This window comes from Pyxicephalus adspersus, chromosome Z (assembly GCF_032062135.1).
Source record: "Pyxicephalus adspersus chromosome Z, UCB_Pads_2.0, whole genome shotgun sequence".
NCBI lineage: Eukaryota > Metazoa > Chordata > Amphibia > Anura > Pyxicephalidae > Pyxicephalus > Pyxicephalus adspersus.
Genome location: NC_092871.1, coordinates 8222867 through 8238551, shown reverse-complemented (window position 1 = coordinate 8238551; position 15685 = coordinate 8222867). Strand labels below are relative to the sequence as shown.

The 15685-nt window shown below is 39.3% G+C and overlaps 1 protein-coding gene across 15 annotated transcripts in view; it reads left to right on the top strand.

Moving 5' to 3' along the window:
- The window catches only part of SYNGAP1 (synaptic Ras GTPase activating protein 1), a 154793-nt gene that overhangs the window by 85795 nt on the left and 53313 nt on the right, over nucleotides 1–15685 (top strand). For all 15 annotated transcript variants that reach the window (XM_072430381.1, XM_072430369.1, XM_072430374.1 and 12 more), the window contains 3 exons: nucleotides 5508–5629; nucleotides 9814–9967; nucleotides 10543–10641. In XM_072430381.1, coding sequence (XP_072286482.1) covers nucleotides 5508–5629; nucleotides 9814–9967; nucleotides 10543–10641 — 375 coding nt within the window. The remainder of the gene's footprint in view (nucleotides 1–5507; nucleotides 5630–9813; nucleotides 9968–10542; nucleotides 10642–15685) is intronic.

Here is a 15685-nt window from a genome sequence, read left to right as displayed (position 1 = left end):
TATTTTTTTAAAATTACAGTTAATCACATCTTTTTCTCTAAGTTTTCAAATCTGATCACCACATTTATGATGCCTATTTTATTAAAGGGCAATCAGATCTTCCACATTAGCAATGGCACTGAAAGCACGGATCTCCAAAGTAATAATCAGACACTTAATTCACCTAAATAAAAAATAAAGTAACTGTTCACTGTACATGGAAGTGGTGCACCTGGCTCTTTTTACAAATGGCCCATTCACGTTTGCCTCCCTTTGGTTCAAGGTCCATTCAGCCAAAAATTTTCATGTAGAACATGGAAACCGATCTTCTTGGTTTAAGAAAGGTGAACAGCAACTGTAGCCCATTGTAGGCATGCCCATCGTGGGCAACTGTGTTCTCATCGTGGACAACTGCGTGTCCATCGTAGACAACTGTGTGTCCATTGTAGACAATGTGCCCACAGTGTGGACATCAAGCAGCCGCTTCTCCAAGTGAACATTATTGGGATGATGGTTGCCAATTAGAAGATCAGGATCCCAAGTAGTATGAAGAATAGACAGTGTTGCCCCAAAAACACTAATTGGTGCCGCATCTCTAATACTGTAGATAGTTACAATTCTCGTAGTATATTAAGAGAAAGAGGGGTTTCAGAGCTGTAAATTCTATAAAACAAAAGAAGTTCTATGGGTATACATCATAAATGATCACAGAAGTACATGGCAGTTCCTTCCAGACATAGCAAAAGTCCATCCGAAGATAACAAGTTCTGGATGGATTTTGCTTGTTCAGGGAAATTGTTAATTCACACAAGCTCAGTTTGTTTCCTCAAAATTGTGTTTGGTAGACAAGGAATGATAATAGGACAAGGTAGACTTGTGCTTGGTGGTGTTCATCCAATGTGAGGTACTTTGGACCCAGAGCACTCAAAAACAGAGTGTTCTCTAGGCTGGTTCTGAGTTAGTTCTAGGCTGGTCAGAGCTAATTTTTTGGTGGGGTAAACCACGTGTATTTAGCACGCTTTGGCCACAAAATGCTCTGGAACCGGTCTGATGGAACACATAGAGAACTTGTTATCCTCTTATGAACTATTGTTTTGTACTAAAAAAAAAATGGCCATTTTATGGACATCTATTGGATCGCCCTGTTATACATGTGCCCCTAGGAGGGCATTTACCTCCATTTACCTCTCACTTTCTGGTGTGTGTTTAGGACAGGAAGTGAAGAGAAATCCCCAGTTTAAACCATTACCTACTTCCAAAATTAAAAAAAAAAGTTTAGGCTTTAGATACATTGTAAATCTCTCTGTACTATAATACAACACAATACAATACACTAATATGTCATAGCATGCAGTTTGGGAAGCACTGAGTATATTGGATATGACCGGGCGCATTGGACAGTCAGTGTGCTTAATGACCATTTGCATTCGTGGTGTGGGCAGTCTAACTAGTTAGCTGAGATTCTATATATAGTGAGTGTAAAAAAATTAAATAAATAAACAAGCCTGTTAAAAACCAACTCCCGCTAAATGAATATTTATGCTATATTAAGTAGATGCGCGGACAGGATGCAGCTCTCCCACATGTAACCAGTTATAGTTAGAGATTCTCCAGAGAATGCAGTGCATCTGTTACAACAAACCTCTCTTGTCTGTATAAGCGCTCGAAAAAGAAGTGTGTGTTCCCCATGGCAACAAATCACTTGGTGATTTATATGGTTAATTGGATTAGTTGCCATGAGCAATGTATAGTCCTGGGACATACTTTATTAAGGTCTTGGCCTACTTCTAAATCAGGTGGGCTGAACTCCGTGGAGTTATGTCTTCTTAAATAATTATAGGTAACAGACAGCCAAACTATGCTTATGAACTGAGTAGTAATAATAAAAAAGTAAAAAAAAACATTACCATGTCAAAGTCCAGCACTGTCAGGGATATGCATATTGTCAAAGCCCAGCACTAACAGGAACATTGCTGTGTCTGAGGTCATTACTGTAAGGAAAAGTCTCTATAAAACAGATATAGGAAGGAGGGCCAACCGCCTACTGAAAAAGTTCACAATTTATTGTACAACTGCAGCAAAAAAGAAAGCCAACAAATTTCGGAGGGCAAAAGAACTCCTCCTTCAGGGTCAGTAGTAATATATGCAATCTAATGCCAGTACAGGCAGAGTTAACTCTGAAAGCTTTCTGTGATTTATTAAAACTCTTCAAGATCAGTCTGTTATGGGAGAACCTGTGTGGTCCAGCAAACCTGGAATGCATCTGGTCCAGCATTTGTCAACTTAAAGCAAATCCTTTTTAAGAAATCCTTTTCAAGTGTGCTAAATCACCCAGGTTCTTCCATGATAGTCCAGTCTTGGAGAGTTTTCATAAATCACAGAAAGCTTCTAAGGTCTTTTTTTTTTCCTGTCTTAGAGAGCTTTAATAAATCAGGCCCAATGTGTCCAGTTATAGAGGCCACCATGTAGCAGCAGACCTCTATATCAGAGCCTAGCACTTTCAAGAAATGCCACTGTAAACGTCATTATGTCAGAGCTTAGCATTGTTGGTAAAGGCCACTTAACTGAGCAAGCATTGTTGGGAATTGCCACTTTGTCAAAGTTCAGCACTACTGGGAAATGGTACTTTGTCAGGGCCCAGCATTGTCAGGAAATGCCACTACGTCAGAGCCCAGCACTGTTGGAAAACCCTACAATGTCAGAGCCCGCTGTGGTTGCCACTCTATCAGAGCCCAGCATTGCCAAGCAATGCCACTGTGTCAGATGACATCACACTTTCCAATTGCTTCACCTTGTCAAAGCCCAGCCTTGTCAGGATATATCACAATGCAAAAACATCATAACATTTAATTCTTGTGTGCTGCCCATAACTGCTGAACCATTGTGTGATCAGAACGCCAATCTCTGGAGCAGTCATACAACCCACACATTGCCAGCCCATATCTCCTACCTTGATGTTTATAGGAAAGCGTGTCTTTTCGACTCGTGGTGGGTGTGCCATAGCTTGTGACTTGATTACCAAGTCAAGATTTGCATATAGGACAAATGGTTTGAAGGAATGAAAGGTATGAGAAGGTCGTCTTGGCCATCATATGAATGCTGTACATTAAAGACTAATTTCACCATTATTGTGCTTTATTTAGCCTCTGTCAGCTGGGCTTCCTAGTTATTTATGTATTCCTCAATTCAGAGAATCTCACTGGGAATAATGACAGTGGTTTTTGGTTTTGCAATAGCTAGGATGGACGATGAGTTTTGACTAGGATATTCTACCAGTGGCTTCCGAAGAGATATTATGCCAGCGAGAGACTAAACCTACTGAATACCAATGTTCTCCCCAGTTCCTTTTAGCCGGGCGCACCACCTAGCACTTTTCAGCAAAAACACGACTGTTTTTGGGTGGTTACTGATGAGTTAGGTCACAATTCAGGGTCTTCCGCCTGCCTATAATTTCTTTCCACCACTTAAAAAAAAAATATGGGTCGAGCACTGGGATACCATGCAAATCTGTATTCTAAATCATGACATGGCTAAACTATAAATTCCCGTAGGGTCAAAATATACGGACTACTGGTCAACCTTTGCTACTGAGAGGTCATGTCATAAAAGCTTATAAAACTCCATTGATGTGACATTAATGATATCTTCAATATTTCACCTGGAAAGTTCTGTGAGGTGTCTATTGAGGAAAGCAGGGAAAAGGGAAGGTACACAGGAATACAGAATCAAGAAGCAATAAGAACCTAAATATCTATTTTATGTGAAAATATACCAACTGCAAACCTATGTGACATTATATGTGAAAAGTTTCATCTTCCTAAGTAAATTACTTTGGGATCAAAAAACAAATCTCGGTGCCCTGACCTTAAATTGCCTTTACTCTCCTCTGAGACACATCAGTTTTGCAAATTTAAAAGTATAATAGTTTCTAATAAATTTTTATTTAAATTTCTTTCCAATTGGTGTAAAAGACAGAATCAAGGAAAAATGTTAAAGCCGGGATAAATTCCCCTCCCCTGGTTTCCTCAGCAGTGCCGACATCTTCACCCAGACCTATTGCTGGTTTAAGATCCTTGGTCATGTTTATTGGTCAGGTCGGAATGAAGCAACTTCCAAGCAGGGGGGATAATTCATTCCGGCACCATTTCATGCCAGGAATCTATACTAAGCTGTGCATGGATAGCTCAGTGTACATTCTATAGGTGATTGCAAACAGGCAGATAAGTTTAATGTATTGCAGACAATGTTAAAACAGAGCAATTACTAAAGCTCAGATTCTCCAATAAAGTTCAAACTAAATATCAAATGCCAGCCCCAGATTAACTTTACAAAATGTAGAGGATATAATCATCATTCATAAATAGAAGAAGCCCTGAAGAAGCCACATGGCAAACGCGTTGGGTAAAAATGATGACTCTCTTAAATTGTACACAATTTATTTGAGCTGTGTGACGTCTGGCAATAGTATACATGTTACTTTCTCTATGTATTTGGTAAGTAAAAACCCATTTTTATTTGCCAAAAACGCCATTCTTTTGCTTCTTTTCCCTACACGTTATTGCAGAAGTGACATAGACTGTCCTTTTTGCAATGAAGATCCCGTCTGCTCCAAAAATTCTTGTTTTTTAGTTAAACTCTAGAATAGATCATAATTCAAAAAATGTGAAACATTTTCATAGTCTTACCTCTATTGTGCTGTTTTTACAGTTCCACAGAATGTCTAAATATAACTAATAACCAATAGGCCCCACAACTTGATCTCACTGTCCAGCACTCTCTACGTTTTGACTGACCTGGTCAGACACATCCACTTTCTTTACGCAGCTCTACAAGTTTGCCTGAGGACACTTGTAACCTGTTTTTTTTTCATTAATCAACCATGCCAGTACAGAGCCCTGGAGTGGGAGAGCCCGTTTCCATTAAAAGCAAAGGTTATTTTAAGGGATATCTAAGGTAACGTTATTGAAAAATGATCACATATGGTACCGTAGTACAAAGTGAAAATGTGTGACTTTAGTTGGGTATTTATTACAGCAAATGTGCTTTAAGCCCATCAACAACTAATGAAAATTTCCAGCCTAATTGCATCTAATTGTATTAAACCTAAAAAACAAAAAAGTCATTTGTAAGTAAGCAAATGCCCAGCCATAAAATTCAGGTTTCATTAGATACGATTAGAATACGGAAACAATTGAACAATCACATTTAAACACATGGACATCCTTAGTTTTATCCTCCCTGGCCTAAATCATTCTGGTAGCAGCAGTGATTGTCAGATTCAAAGAGCCGATCCCAACAGATAGTCTGCTATTCTCTCCTTTCCTCTGGGGTAAGTGGAGTTGCGTCCCTGACTTTTTAGGCAGCTAAATTGTACTAAGTTGCTCAAAAATTTTTATATAAATTACCAGTTGCAAGAATTATTCTTTCATGACTATATTCCATCTGTATTCTAGTTCCGTTAATTGATAAAGTGTTACTTCTCTTGTACTGTCCATTGGTTTATTACTCTTCTCCCTTTGGACCCACAGCAGGGTTTCCTGAGTCGTCGCTTGAAAAGCTCAATAAAGAGGACAAAGAGTCAACCCAAGCTAGATCGGACCAGCAGCTTTCGGCAGATCCTCCCTCGTTTCCGGAGTGCTGACCATGACAGGTGAGGACTCAATGCTCCTGCTTCATTTACCGTTTCCAAATGCTGGGGAACCACTGCCTCTGGGTAGACACTACAAGTAGCTTCTTCCTGTGGTAGCCCCATAGAGAAAGAACTCGCCTACCCATCTTTTTCTGTCACCTAAACCCTCACTACCTACCCACCATTCCATATCCCCCTTCCTATTGTGTGATACTTCCCCACCTCTTAGATTGTAAGCTCTTCGGGACAGGGTCCACTCCTCCTCCTGTGTCACTGTCTGTATTTGTCTGTCATTTGCAATCCCTATTTAATTTACAGCGCTGCATATGTTGGCCAAATTAATATGTTTAATAAGAAGAAAAATAATAAGCTGTCGCCAGCTTTCTAGTCTGCAGATTCTGGTTATTTGGGTACCAGCTCTGTAGTGTGAATGGCCAAGCAGCTGGCAAGGTGCCAACCCCTGAAAACTACAGAAATTCCACACCAGTTCTGAACTTAGTTATTTTGGAAGAAGAAAATGTTGTCTAAGTACAAGAAGCATGTGTGTTCTTACTTGTAACTTGGCATACTTTGTGTATGTGTATGTCTTCCACATCTAATGTAGTAATACAATAAATAAGGCATCAGCTTAGGGATTTAGGACCAGTCTCTGCTGTGCCCTTTTCTTGTGCATAGTGACTGGTCTTGTACCCGCCCCCCTGTAGTTTTCTGCAGGCAGCCTGTAGTGGGGGTCTCTCCCACAAATCTACTTTTTGCACAGGTTATGTACAACGCTGCGATTATATCACAGCTACTTTTACAAAGTAATTTACCCTGCAGAGTCCATTGGTGCACACAAAGTGAATTGATATTATCTGCAGCTATTGAGAAATATATTTACATACTTCTCAATAGCTATTGAAAAATATATTTTTTCTTCTTTCACTGTAATAAATGGAGACATTTCTAGATTGGCCAATAGAGGTAGTGTAGACATAAACTCTAACAAATCCTTACTTGCTGAAATCAGTTCAGTAGCTGTTCAAAAAAAGAAGCATCAATCTTTCAGGAAGCCCAGTGAATGTTCCTGTACACTCTGCACTGTTATTGTTAAGTGTTACCAGCCCTGTCTAATTCATGGAGATGAGTGGAGGAGGAAGATGTTCCTGTGATAACAATGCTTAAAAAATACAGCACAGTGAATAAAGTGTCGTCATCTTAAGTGTATGGCACAAATAACACATAAAAACCAAAAAAGAAAAGGCTGACGAATGATTCTAGGAACAGTTTAGGACCAGTAAACTGCTATGGATTACACTTTTATTCTCTGGTAAAAAAAACAACTGCTTAATTATCAGCCAGACATGGAGAACGTTGTCATTCGGAGTATTTAACGGCTGCCTTTCTGTGTGTATATAATTAATAGCTATACACAGAGCCATGTTGTTTTATGATGAATACATGCTAATATTATTTACATCAATCTGGATATCCAAAAATAATTTAACAAATTTGTAAATTTTCAATATCAAACCAATCCAGAGCCGCATTCCAGCAAACTTCTATAATTGCTATTTCTATTTACAAAATTTTGTTACCATTTAATGTTAATTGGCTGTATACATTCTTCTATCATGTGTTTGGCACCGATCCATCCTTCTCCCCCATTAGGCACTCTCACATCTTGAAGTGGAACCATGACTAAAGGAAGAAAAAATCGTATACACGCCTCAGTCTAATATTAATCTGAAACTTAGGTTTACTAGGTTTTGATCCTGACAGCGGATCCAGAGTTTTTCAACTTTCTTTAGAAGTGTGACAGTGCTGTAAATTCTGCAGTAAAATTATTGCAGTGTTGTCACTCCGTGGACATGCACAGTATTTTCCCCAGAAATGTTTAAAGGTGAGTGGGAAGAAGCTGTAGGTGGGTGGTGGTCCCTGTATTATGGCCCCAAAAACAGACGGGTGGTTACTGAAAAGTGCTGGGTGGTGGCCCCGGCTAAAAGAGGCTGGGGAGAACACTGATGTAGTTTCTAAATGTACTTTAAAGTACACTCAAACCTTAAATGGAGGATAACGAACTTTCTAACGTACCGTGTATCACAAAACTGAACAAAAGACTAAACGAACGCTGTACATACAGCGCCCTTCTGCTCTATGGAGAGGGGAGGGGGGGAATGACGAAGCAGAACCCTGCTGCACCCTCTCCCCTTCGTTTGTATTACAGTTGTTCATCGTCGAGCGTTTGACAAGCGCTGTACACACGCCCGATTCTCGTCTAATACTAGCCCTGAGGCGATTATCGAACAAGGATCCTCTGACGTGTGTACCTAGCCTTAACCTCCTGGGTGTTACACTGATGTCTGGATTTCTGTACCAAAAGCGGTACACTGTTTTTCATGAATTTTTTTTTTGAAATTGTAGACCTGTAACTTACAGAAATATGTCCGAATAGGGTTCTAGTAGATATCATGAATATAAAAAATGTTTGAAACACACAATCATGTAAAAAAAATAAAAAATACTTTTAATAAAATTAAATAAAAGACACAAAAATCAGCTTAAACAAGAATACATAAATAAATCAAAAATACTGAAAATGCGATAATTCGGTATACTGTATAGTAATATATTTTTCTAAAACACCTCCCTAGTGTCCAACGTCACATACCTATAGACAAAACCACATAAATATATTTTGTATTATTTTGTATTGGATTGGATACAGGACTTTGTATTGAATCCAATACAAAATATTTGAATTTCCCACTACGACCCCCATCGACGGGCTCATGCACGGACATCATCAGGAATTGCCGAGGGACGCGTACGCGAACTCCGGGTATTTTAATTCTTTCCGAACTTCCATGCAAAAAAACACTTTTTTCATGGAAATTTATTTTAGATTGTAGGCTATAATTCACCAAATTACTCAAAAATTACTTAAAATTCACAGAATTACCGCATAACTCACCGAAATATGTCCAAAATTTTATAAATTTAATAATAATTTTTTTTTTAAAAAACATTAAAAAAATCTTTAAAAAAAAAAAACTTTAAAAAAAATCTTTAAAAAACAAAGTGTATAATGTAATGTTTTGTACAGTAGCTTATATAATATATATATATATATATATATATAATACAATTATATATATATTATATAAGGGTTTCTTTGTATTGGACCCAATACAGCTTTTTTGTATTGAGTTCAATGCAAAGCGATTTGAATTTCCCGCCCCACCTCCCACCCGCACCGATGCATGCAGCGACGTCACCGGGAAAGCCCGGTGATCGTCACTGCACTCGCCGGGAGAAGACAGAGAAGGACAGACGTGTCCAGAGGAGCTGCGGGGAGAAGGTGAGTATTTTTTTTTTAGAGATCGAGGCTGTAACAGAACAGATCATCACAGCGGGGACCAGGTAAGTTAATGCATTTAACCACCCGACAGAGTTCGGGTTTACCGATTTTTGCTATTTTTTTACCCCGAACCAAGGTCGGGTTTAACGGTCGGGTGGTTAATCAAAATGCAGAAGCTGTGTGTGAAAGCTTAGATACACCCTTACCACTTCCATAGGAATGAAGAGGTGCCGCTAATCCAAAGCACTTGATTAATTGATTATCAGCAAGTGTGACCACCCCTATAAATGCAGGGGTTTGTGGCAGATTGCTATTCTATTCAGGTGTGTGTTAACACAATTCCAAAGAGGAAAGACAGCAATCATCTTATGTGAGGAATTGTTGCTGCCCATCAATCTGGGAAGGATTATTAGGTCCTTTCCCAACAATTTGAAGTCCATCATTTTACAATGAGGAGGATTATTTCAGTCTTCCCAGGAATAGACATCCCAGCACATTCACCCCAAGGTCAGACCATGCAATGCTCAGAGAAATTGCAAAATATGCAAGAAATTCATCTCAGATGTTAATGAACATACAATTAGAAAAAGACTGAACACATATGGCTTGTTTGGGAGAGAAAACCTCTTCTCTCTAAGAAGAGACATGGCAACATGGATTAGGTTTGCAAAGGTGCATCTGAACAAACCACTGGAGCACAGACACCTTATTACCATTAACTCCATAACATTATCCGAATGCTTTTGTTCTGTCCTTTGGGTTTAAGATTTTCTTTATTATCTAAACACAAAAATTGTACAATGTACAAACTGCAATGTCTAAGGACGTTCACCAACGTCTCTTTTTTGTCCCCTTTCTCCCTCAGGGCTCGCCTTATGCAGGCATTTAAGGAATCGCACTCCCATGAGTCTTTGCTGAGTCCGAGCAGTGCTGCCGAGGCCTTGGATCTGAATCTGGATGAAGATTCGGTGGTGAAACCTGTGCATAGCAGTATCCTGGGGCAGGAGTTTTGTTTTGAGGTGATTTTTTTCAGCCTTCCCTTTAATCTTGTACAGTTGTACTGGCTGTTCTCCTGTAGTGAAACGCCTTACTCTGATTTTACAGCACACTGTTAGCTTCTCACATTGTGCATTGAAAGCTGCAGCACGTTGTGGGGGAATGCGAAGTTAGCACCCCCTTTTTTCCTCTATGAAGGACATCTGGTATTGCTTAATGCTTTTCTCCTTTTCCTGACTGTCCTTGGCCCATCAGAGTCACAGAATCACATAGGAATGTCCACTTTCCTTTTCACAGGGTTATAAGAATTATTTTTTATACAATTTGCCCTCTGTTGTGCACCACTACATACATCACACCTCATCCTATTCATTGAAAATGGTCTGCTTTGTATATCTGAAACAATGCATCAGCGGACCAGAGGGAACTCTATGGTTGGAAGAGAACTGGTCATGTGACTTTCACATTATTCTATTAGAGATGGGCTTTAAAGCCCCACTTATCTGGTGAATTACCCCATTGATTATCCCATCACAACAACATTTGAGCATGCTATACATACTTCATTGTTTCTGACTGGCCTTCTTCCCCTTTGCAGGTGACAACAGCATCGGGTACCAAATGCTTTGCCTGTCGTTCAGCTGCTGAAAGGGACAAATGGATAGAGAACCTACAGAGAGCTGTCAAGCCCAACAAGGTACAAACCTGGTTTTATTTATTGTAAAGAATCTGTTTGTTAGTCAAAAACTTAACATGTCTTCCTTATTTGAGCAGCTCCCACTTTTTGCTCTCAGTACAGTGTGTAAATGTGTGAACTGAACAGGAGCTGAGGATTTACTATCGGACTTTGAGTTCTTTTGCATGGATATCTACTGCAGTGTATGTCTGAATACTAAAAATGGTCTATTTGGTGTAAAACATGTGCCTTTGTTGTTGTGGCATACACATAGTGTGTCAATGAACAAGCACTGTACACATAGCAATGTTCATTTTCCTGGAGAGGCGAGGACGCGAGGGAGGCGCACCCCGTTGCATCCTTCCTTTTAGGAAATTACAGAGTTTGTCTTCCCTTAGTCATTTAGCGATCTGCCATGGCTGATCATCTAACGACGTTGGGTAACCACTGCACACACGATAGATTTTCACTTCATCATGATTATTCATCTCGGGCAGCAATTATGTGCTTTAGTGTGTATGTAGCTTTACAGGTCTCTCCCTATCCCTATGCTGTTAATGGACCATAGATGCAGCAGACTGATGAGCTCATTTCTCTGTTACTCTGCTCTCTCCACCTATAGCTCCAGCGGTTCTATGCCTCATTCTTCTTATCTGAACTTTGCTGTACATTTTGTCTTATATCATGTGGATGGGGAGCATATGATTTGTTTGCCTGGGAAATGGCAGCAGAATACACTATGGGCAGCAGACAGGCTGGCGCAGCCAATATGGCATAAATCTGCTATGAATATCCACGTGCCAAATGCCACCGGACACCTTCAGAGGTCTTGTGTAGTCCATGTCTGATGGGTCAGAGCAATACAATATTAGGCCTATTGAATGAGTAAGATTTATAAAGAATGATGCTACTTTAAACTAAGCAGAATGCTGTTTGTCATTTACATCTATGGGGCTGACATCCATAAGTGACTCCTGCACTAGTAAGTGATGATTTACTCAAGGTGATGTCTCTTCTTTTCTTCTTATCCCAATTTTGAGGTAATGTGGATTAGCTGCATTATACAGACAGGCCCTACTTGTGTTATCATGGTCCATTCACTGGCCAGGCCACTGGGGTATACTTCATTACCCAGTACTTAATTACTGTGCTGTTAATTATTACAATCCTAAAACTTGCTGCCAGAACCATGCCCTTTCAAAACTCTTCTGGACAGTAGAGGTTCCTCCTTGCTGTCCTATAGTGGTTTGTGTATGCTGTGGTCCCAAATGTATTCACAAAATTTAAAGCTCAAGGTTTCATTTAAAGTACAAATGTTACATTACCTTGATTATCATCTCTCATAATATCTCTGCAATACTTGCCCTGCTCTGATGAAGAGTTCACTGGACTTTCGATTCAGGGAATCTAAATTATACCTGGATATCTCTATGTATTTGAGTATTGACCTTTTCAGATGTTCACCAAGTGTGAACATCTCTGGTGCCTTCTTTCTCAGGCTCACTGCTCTGTAAATCAGCGCTGGTCTTCCTGTGAATTACTTGGGTTGCTTCTGCCCACCATGAGTTGTTTCCACTCTTTAAGTTGCATTCTCTGTTTATAAAAAATTAAGGGCAGGGATATTATAGATTGATAGTGTCTTCTAAGAAGCTAACGTTTTATTACCGATAACACAGGCAATGATTTAAAGGAATCCTCTCCTGAGAGAGACATGGAGGTGATCACTGCTTATATATTATTATTATTATTATTATTAATAATAATAATAAACTATATTTATATAGCGCCAACATATTATGCAGCGCTGTACATTAAATAGGGGTTCCAAATGACATACAGAAACAGATTGTGACACCAGAGGAAGATAGGACCCTGCCCAGAGGAGCTTACAATCTAAAAATTCATGTTGCTAGTTTTTTTGTCATGTATATCTTCTTGTTTAATACCTTGTGTTCCCCAGTTTAAAAATAAGATACTTGTTCCATGATCATTGACTCAACTGGTCAATGTACTTGTAAGACACCTAACAACTTGAGAAGGGCATCAACAGTGGCAGCCTCCTTGTGTCTCTGGGAAAAGGTTTGCTTTAAAATAATCAAGAATATACTTCAGTCTTGCATCACTAAACAGTAAGCATGTTTTTTTGGACAGTAATTTAAAAAATATATCCAAATAATATCTAAGAAAATACTTCCAACCAACTTCCAGACAACCTTTTTAACATGGGGAAATACTTGAATTATTTCTTTGGTTTTAGAGACCCCTTGCTATGATTTCTATATCCACAACATAGAGTACATTAGTGTTGGGGTCAGTAGGAAAATGCCTCTTACATCACTGGCCATTGGGAATAATGTCACCCTTACAGATACCAAAATGGATCATTGGTGTCACTTAAACTGACCTGAGAGGTACAAATTGTTAATGGCACAAGGAATCCCTAGAAACTCTGAAGAAGCTCTAGGGTTTCATGGAACCTTGAGTGAGAACACTGTGCAGGTGGATAGCATCTATCTATCTGTCTATCTATCTATCTGTCTATCTATCTATCTATCTATCTATCTATCTATCTATCTATCTATCTATTCATCTATTCTTGCAAGCACCTGTCTGTCCCGTAAAAGGTTAAGCTTGCTTTACAAATTTGTGCTAATTTTTTTCTCTTTGGTTTGGATAAATCCACCCAAAATCCACCATTTCCATCTACCACTTTTAATCTTCCTATTTGCCTGTCTTTCTTATCCCTCTCTTTTGGACTCTCCCTCCAATCAGTCTGTTCATCTCTGTTTTTATCTCATGTTGTCATAAGCCACATACACATGTGCAATAATAGTGGTTGGAAAGGATCTTTCACGATCCTTTCCAACGACTAGCATCGCGCGATGCATGAACGAGTGCTGTACATACAGCACCATTCTGCTCTACGCAGAGGGGAGGGGGAGAGCGACGCAGCGGCACCGTGCTGCGCGCTTTCCCTTTTCCCTTGCATTAGGATCGTTAGACGTCCATCGTCCGTGGATCCACCAGGACGTACACATGCCAGATTCTCGTCTGATATCGGCCCTGAGCCCATTATTGGGTAAGAACCTTTGGACGTGTGTACGTAGCCTTAGAATACTGCCACCTTTTCATAAGGAAATGCAGCTTCCATAAATTATGGCACAATAATCACAATTTCTCATGTGGCATAAAAACAATAACAGCAGATACATTCTGATTATCTAATCCTCAGTCAGCAGGTTGGAACATTTCCACCTGTCCATCCAGACCTTCAGACAGCCCCGTTAGTTTTGTTCTAATAAAAAGGATTTCTTTTTTATTTCAATTTAATACATTATCATTTTGTCTAAAAATCACGCAATTTTTTTTGTTCTAGTGAAGGGTGTTCCTTTAAGATGATTGCTATACATATCTTGACGGCATAAAAATAAATTCATTTATTAATTTCTAAAGGAAAGTCCTCATCAGCCCATAATTACTTAGAATAAAAAGTTCCATTAAGAAACCAGAATATTTACCTGAAAAATAATTGTAAAATAAAAAAAGCCTTTCTTTGAATTCATCTACTCTTTGTATGAACGACTTTTAATTAAACACAGTTTTGGTAGATTGTCCAAAGATGTTTGACATCATTGTAGTGGCTTCCACAAAGTGGACCTCCTTTGTGATATTTCAGTGTCCTTGGCACTGAGGGGGGTGACACCAGGTGTTAAAGGGTACCTCTTTATGTGGCCCTTTGGATACATAATATCAGCCTACTGCCTGCATTCCCAAAGTTCCATTGCAGACATATTTAGTCCAGAATTCCAGCTGAAGGGCGATGTCAAAAATGCAGAGCGGCCTATTGGCTGGCTGTTTCTGAATATCAATCTCCACAGCTGAGATCTTATGATAATATCCATGGCACACGGTATTCTCTGCAAAAGTGCCGGGTGGTGCGCCCAGCTAAAAGGGTCTGTGGAAAACCCTGGGCATATAATCACCTTACTGACCTCATACAAACCTGCATCACAGTTATTTGCAATATCATCAGATGTGATAAACTCAAGTTGAAACCCAAGAAGAAAAGTGAATTTTGTATTGTACAGAACAGGTTGGGGTTAGTCTTCGTTTTTTGCCATTTCTGTTCTTTAGGGGTTTTTTTTGAAGGTAAATAAAGTTGTAAACAAAAACACAACTATGACCCCATTTCTTACACAAATCTCACAGGGATAAAGGAAAAATTCCTCCAGTGTGCTCGCAGATGAAAATACAGACCTGAGAGAAATTTTTATTTCTTCACCTTATCCAAAAAATTTGAAACGGCAAGATTTTAAGGAAATAAAGTAGTTATTTGGACATTTGCTTAAATAAGAACCAGCACTGAAGATAAATTTTTGAATTGCACCTGCCACACTTGAGTCACTACAACTTCGTGTATGTAGCTAATCAGAACCATCGTCCTGGTCTCTGGATTGTGCTATCTACCTCTAATGATCCAGATCATATAGATAATATTGAAGCATGATAAAACCTCAGGCATGCTTGTTCCTATTTTTACCCCAAGTATCTGATTATCCTTTAGATTATTAGTGCAAGAAAATTGTCCAGAGAAGCTTGTAGAAGGATAGCCCTGTGTAAGCTCCAAGTTGCTCCAGTTTACACATGCCTTAGTATGCTCTCCCTATTCTCATGTGTCAGTGCTATTTCAATAACCATGCACGAGTACTACCACATAGGGCCTGATTTATTACAGCTCTCTAAGGCTGGAGATTATACACTTTCGTCAGTGAAGCTGGGTGATCCAGCAAACCTGGAATGGATCCGGTCCAGGATTCAAAACATTTGCTAGCAAATGAAGAAATCTATTCCAGGAATGCTGGATCACTGATGAAAGTGTATCCTTTCCAGCCTTGGAGAGCTGTAATAAATCAGACGTATAGAGTGGGTTACATACATTGGTTTGTGTTCAAACCTATTGCTTTGCCAGTTTATCCTTCGACAAAATCAGCCTGAACCGCTTCATATGGACCCTGTCACTTTGGACAATGAGGCTTCTGTGTTGGTTCCTCATTTTATTACTTTG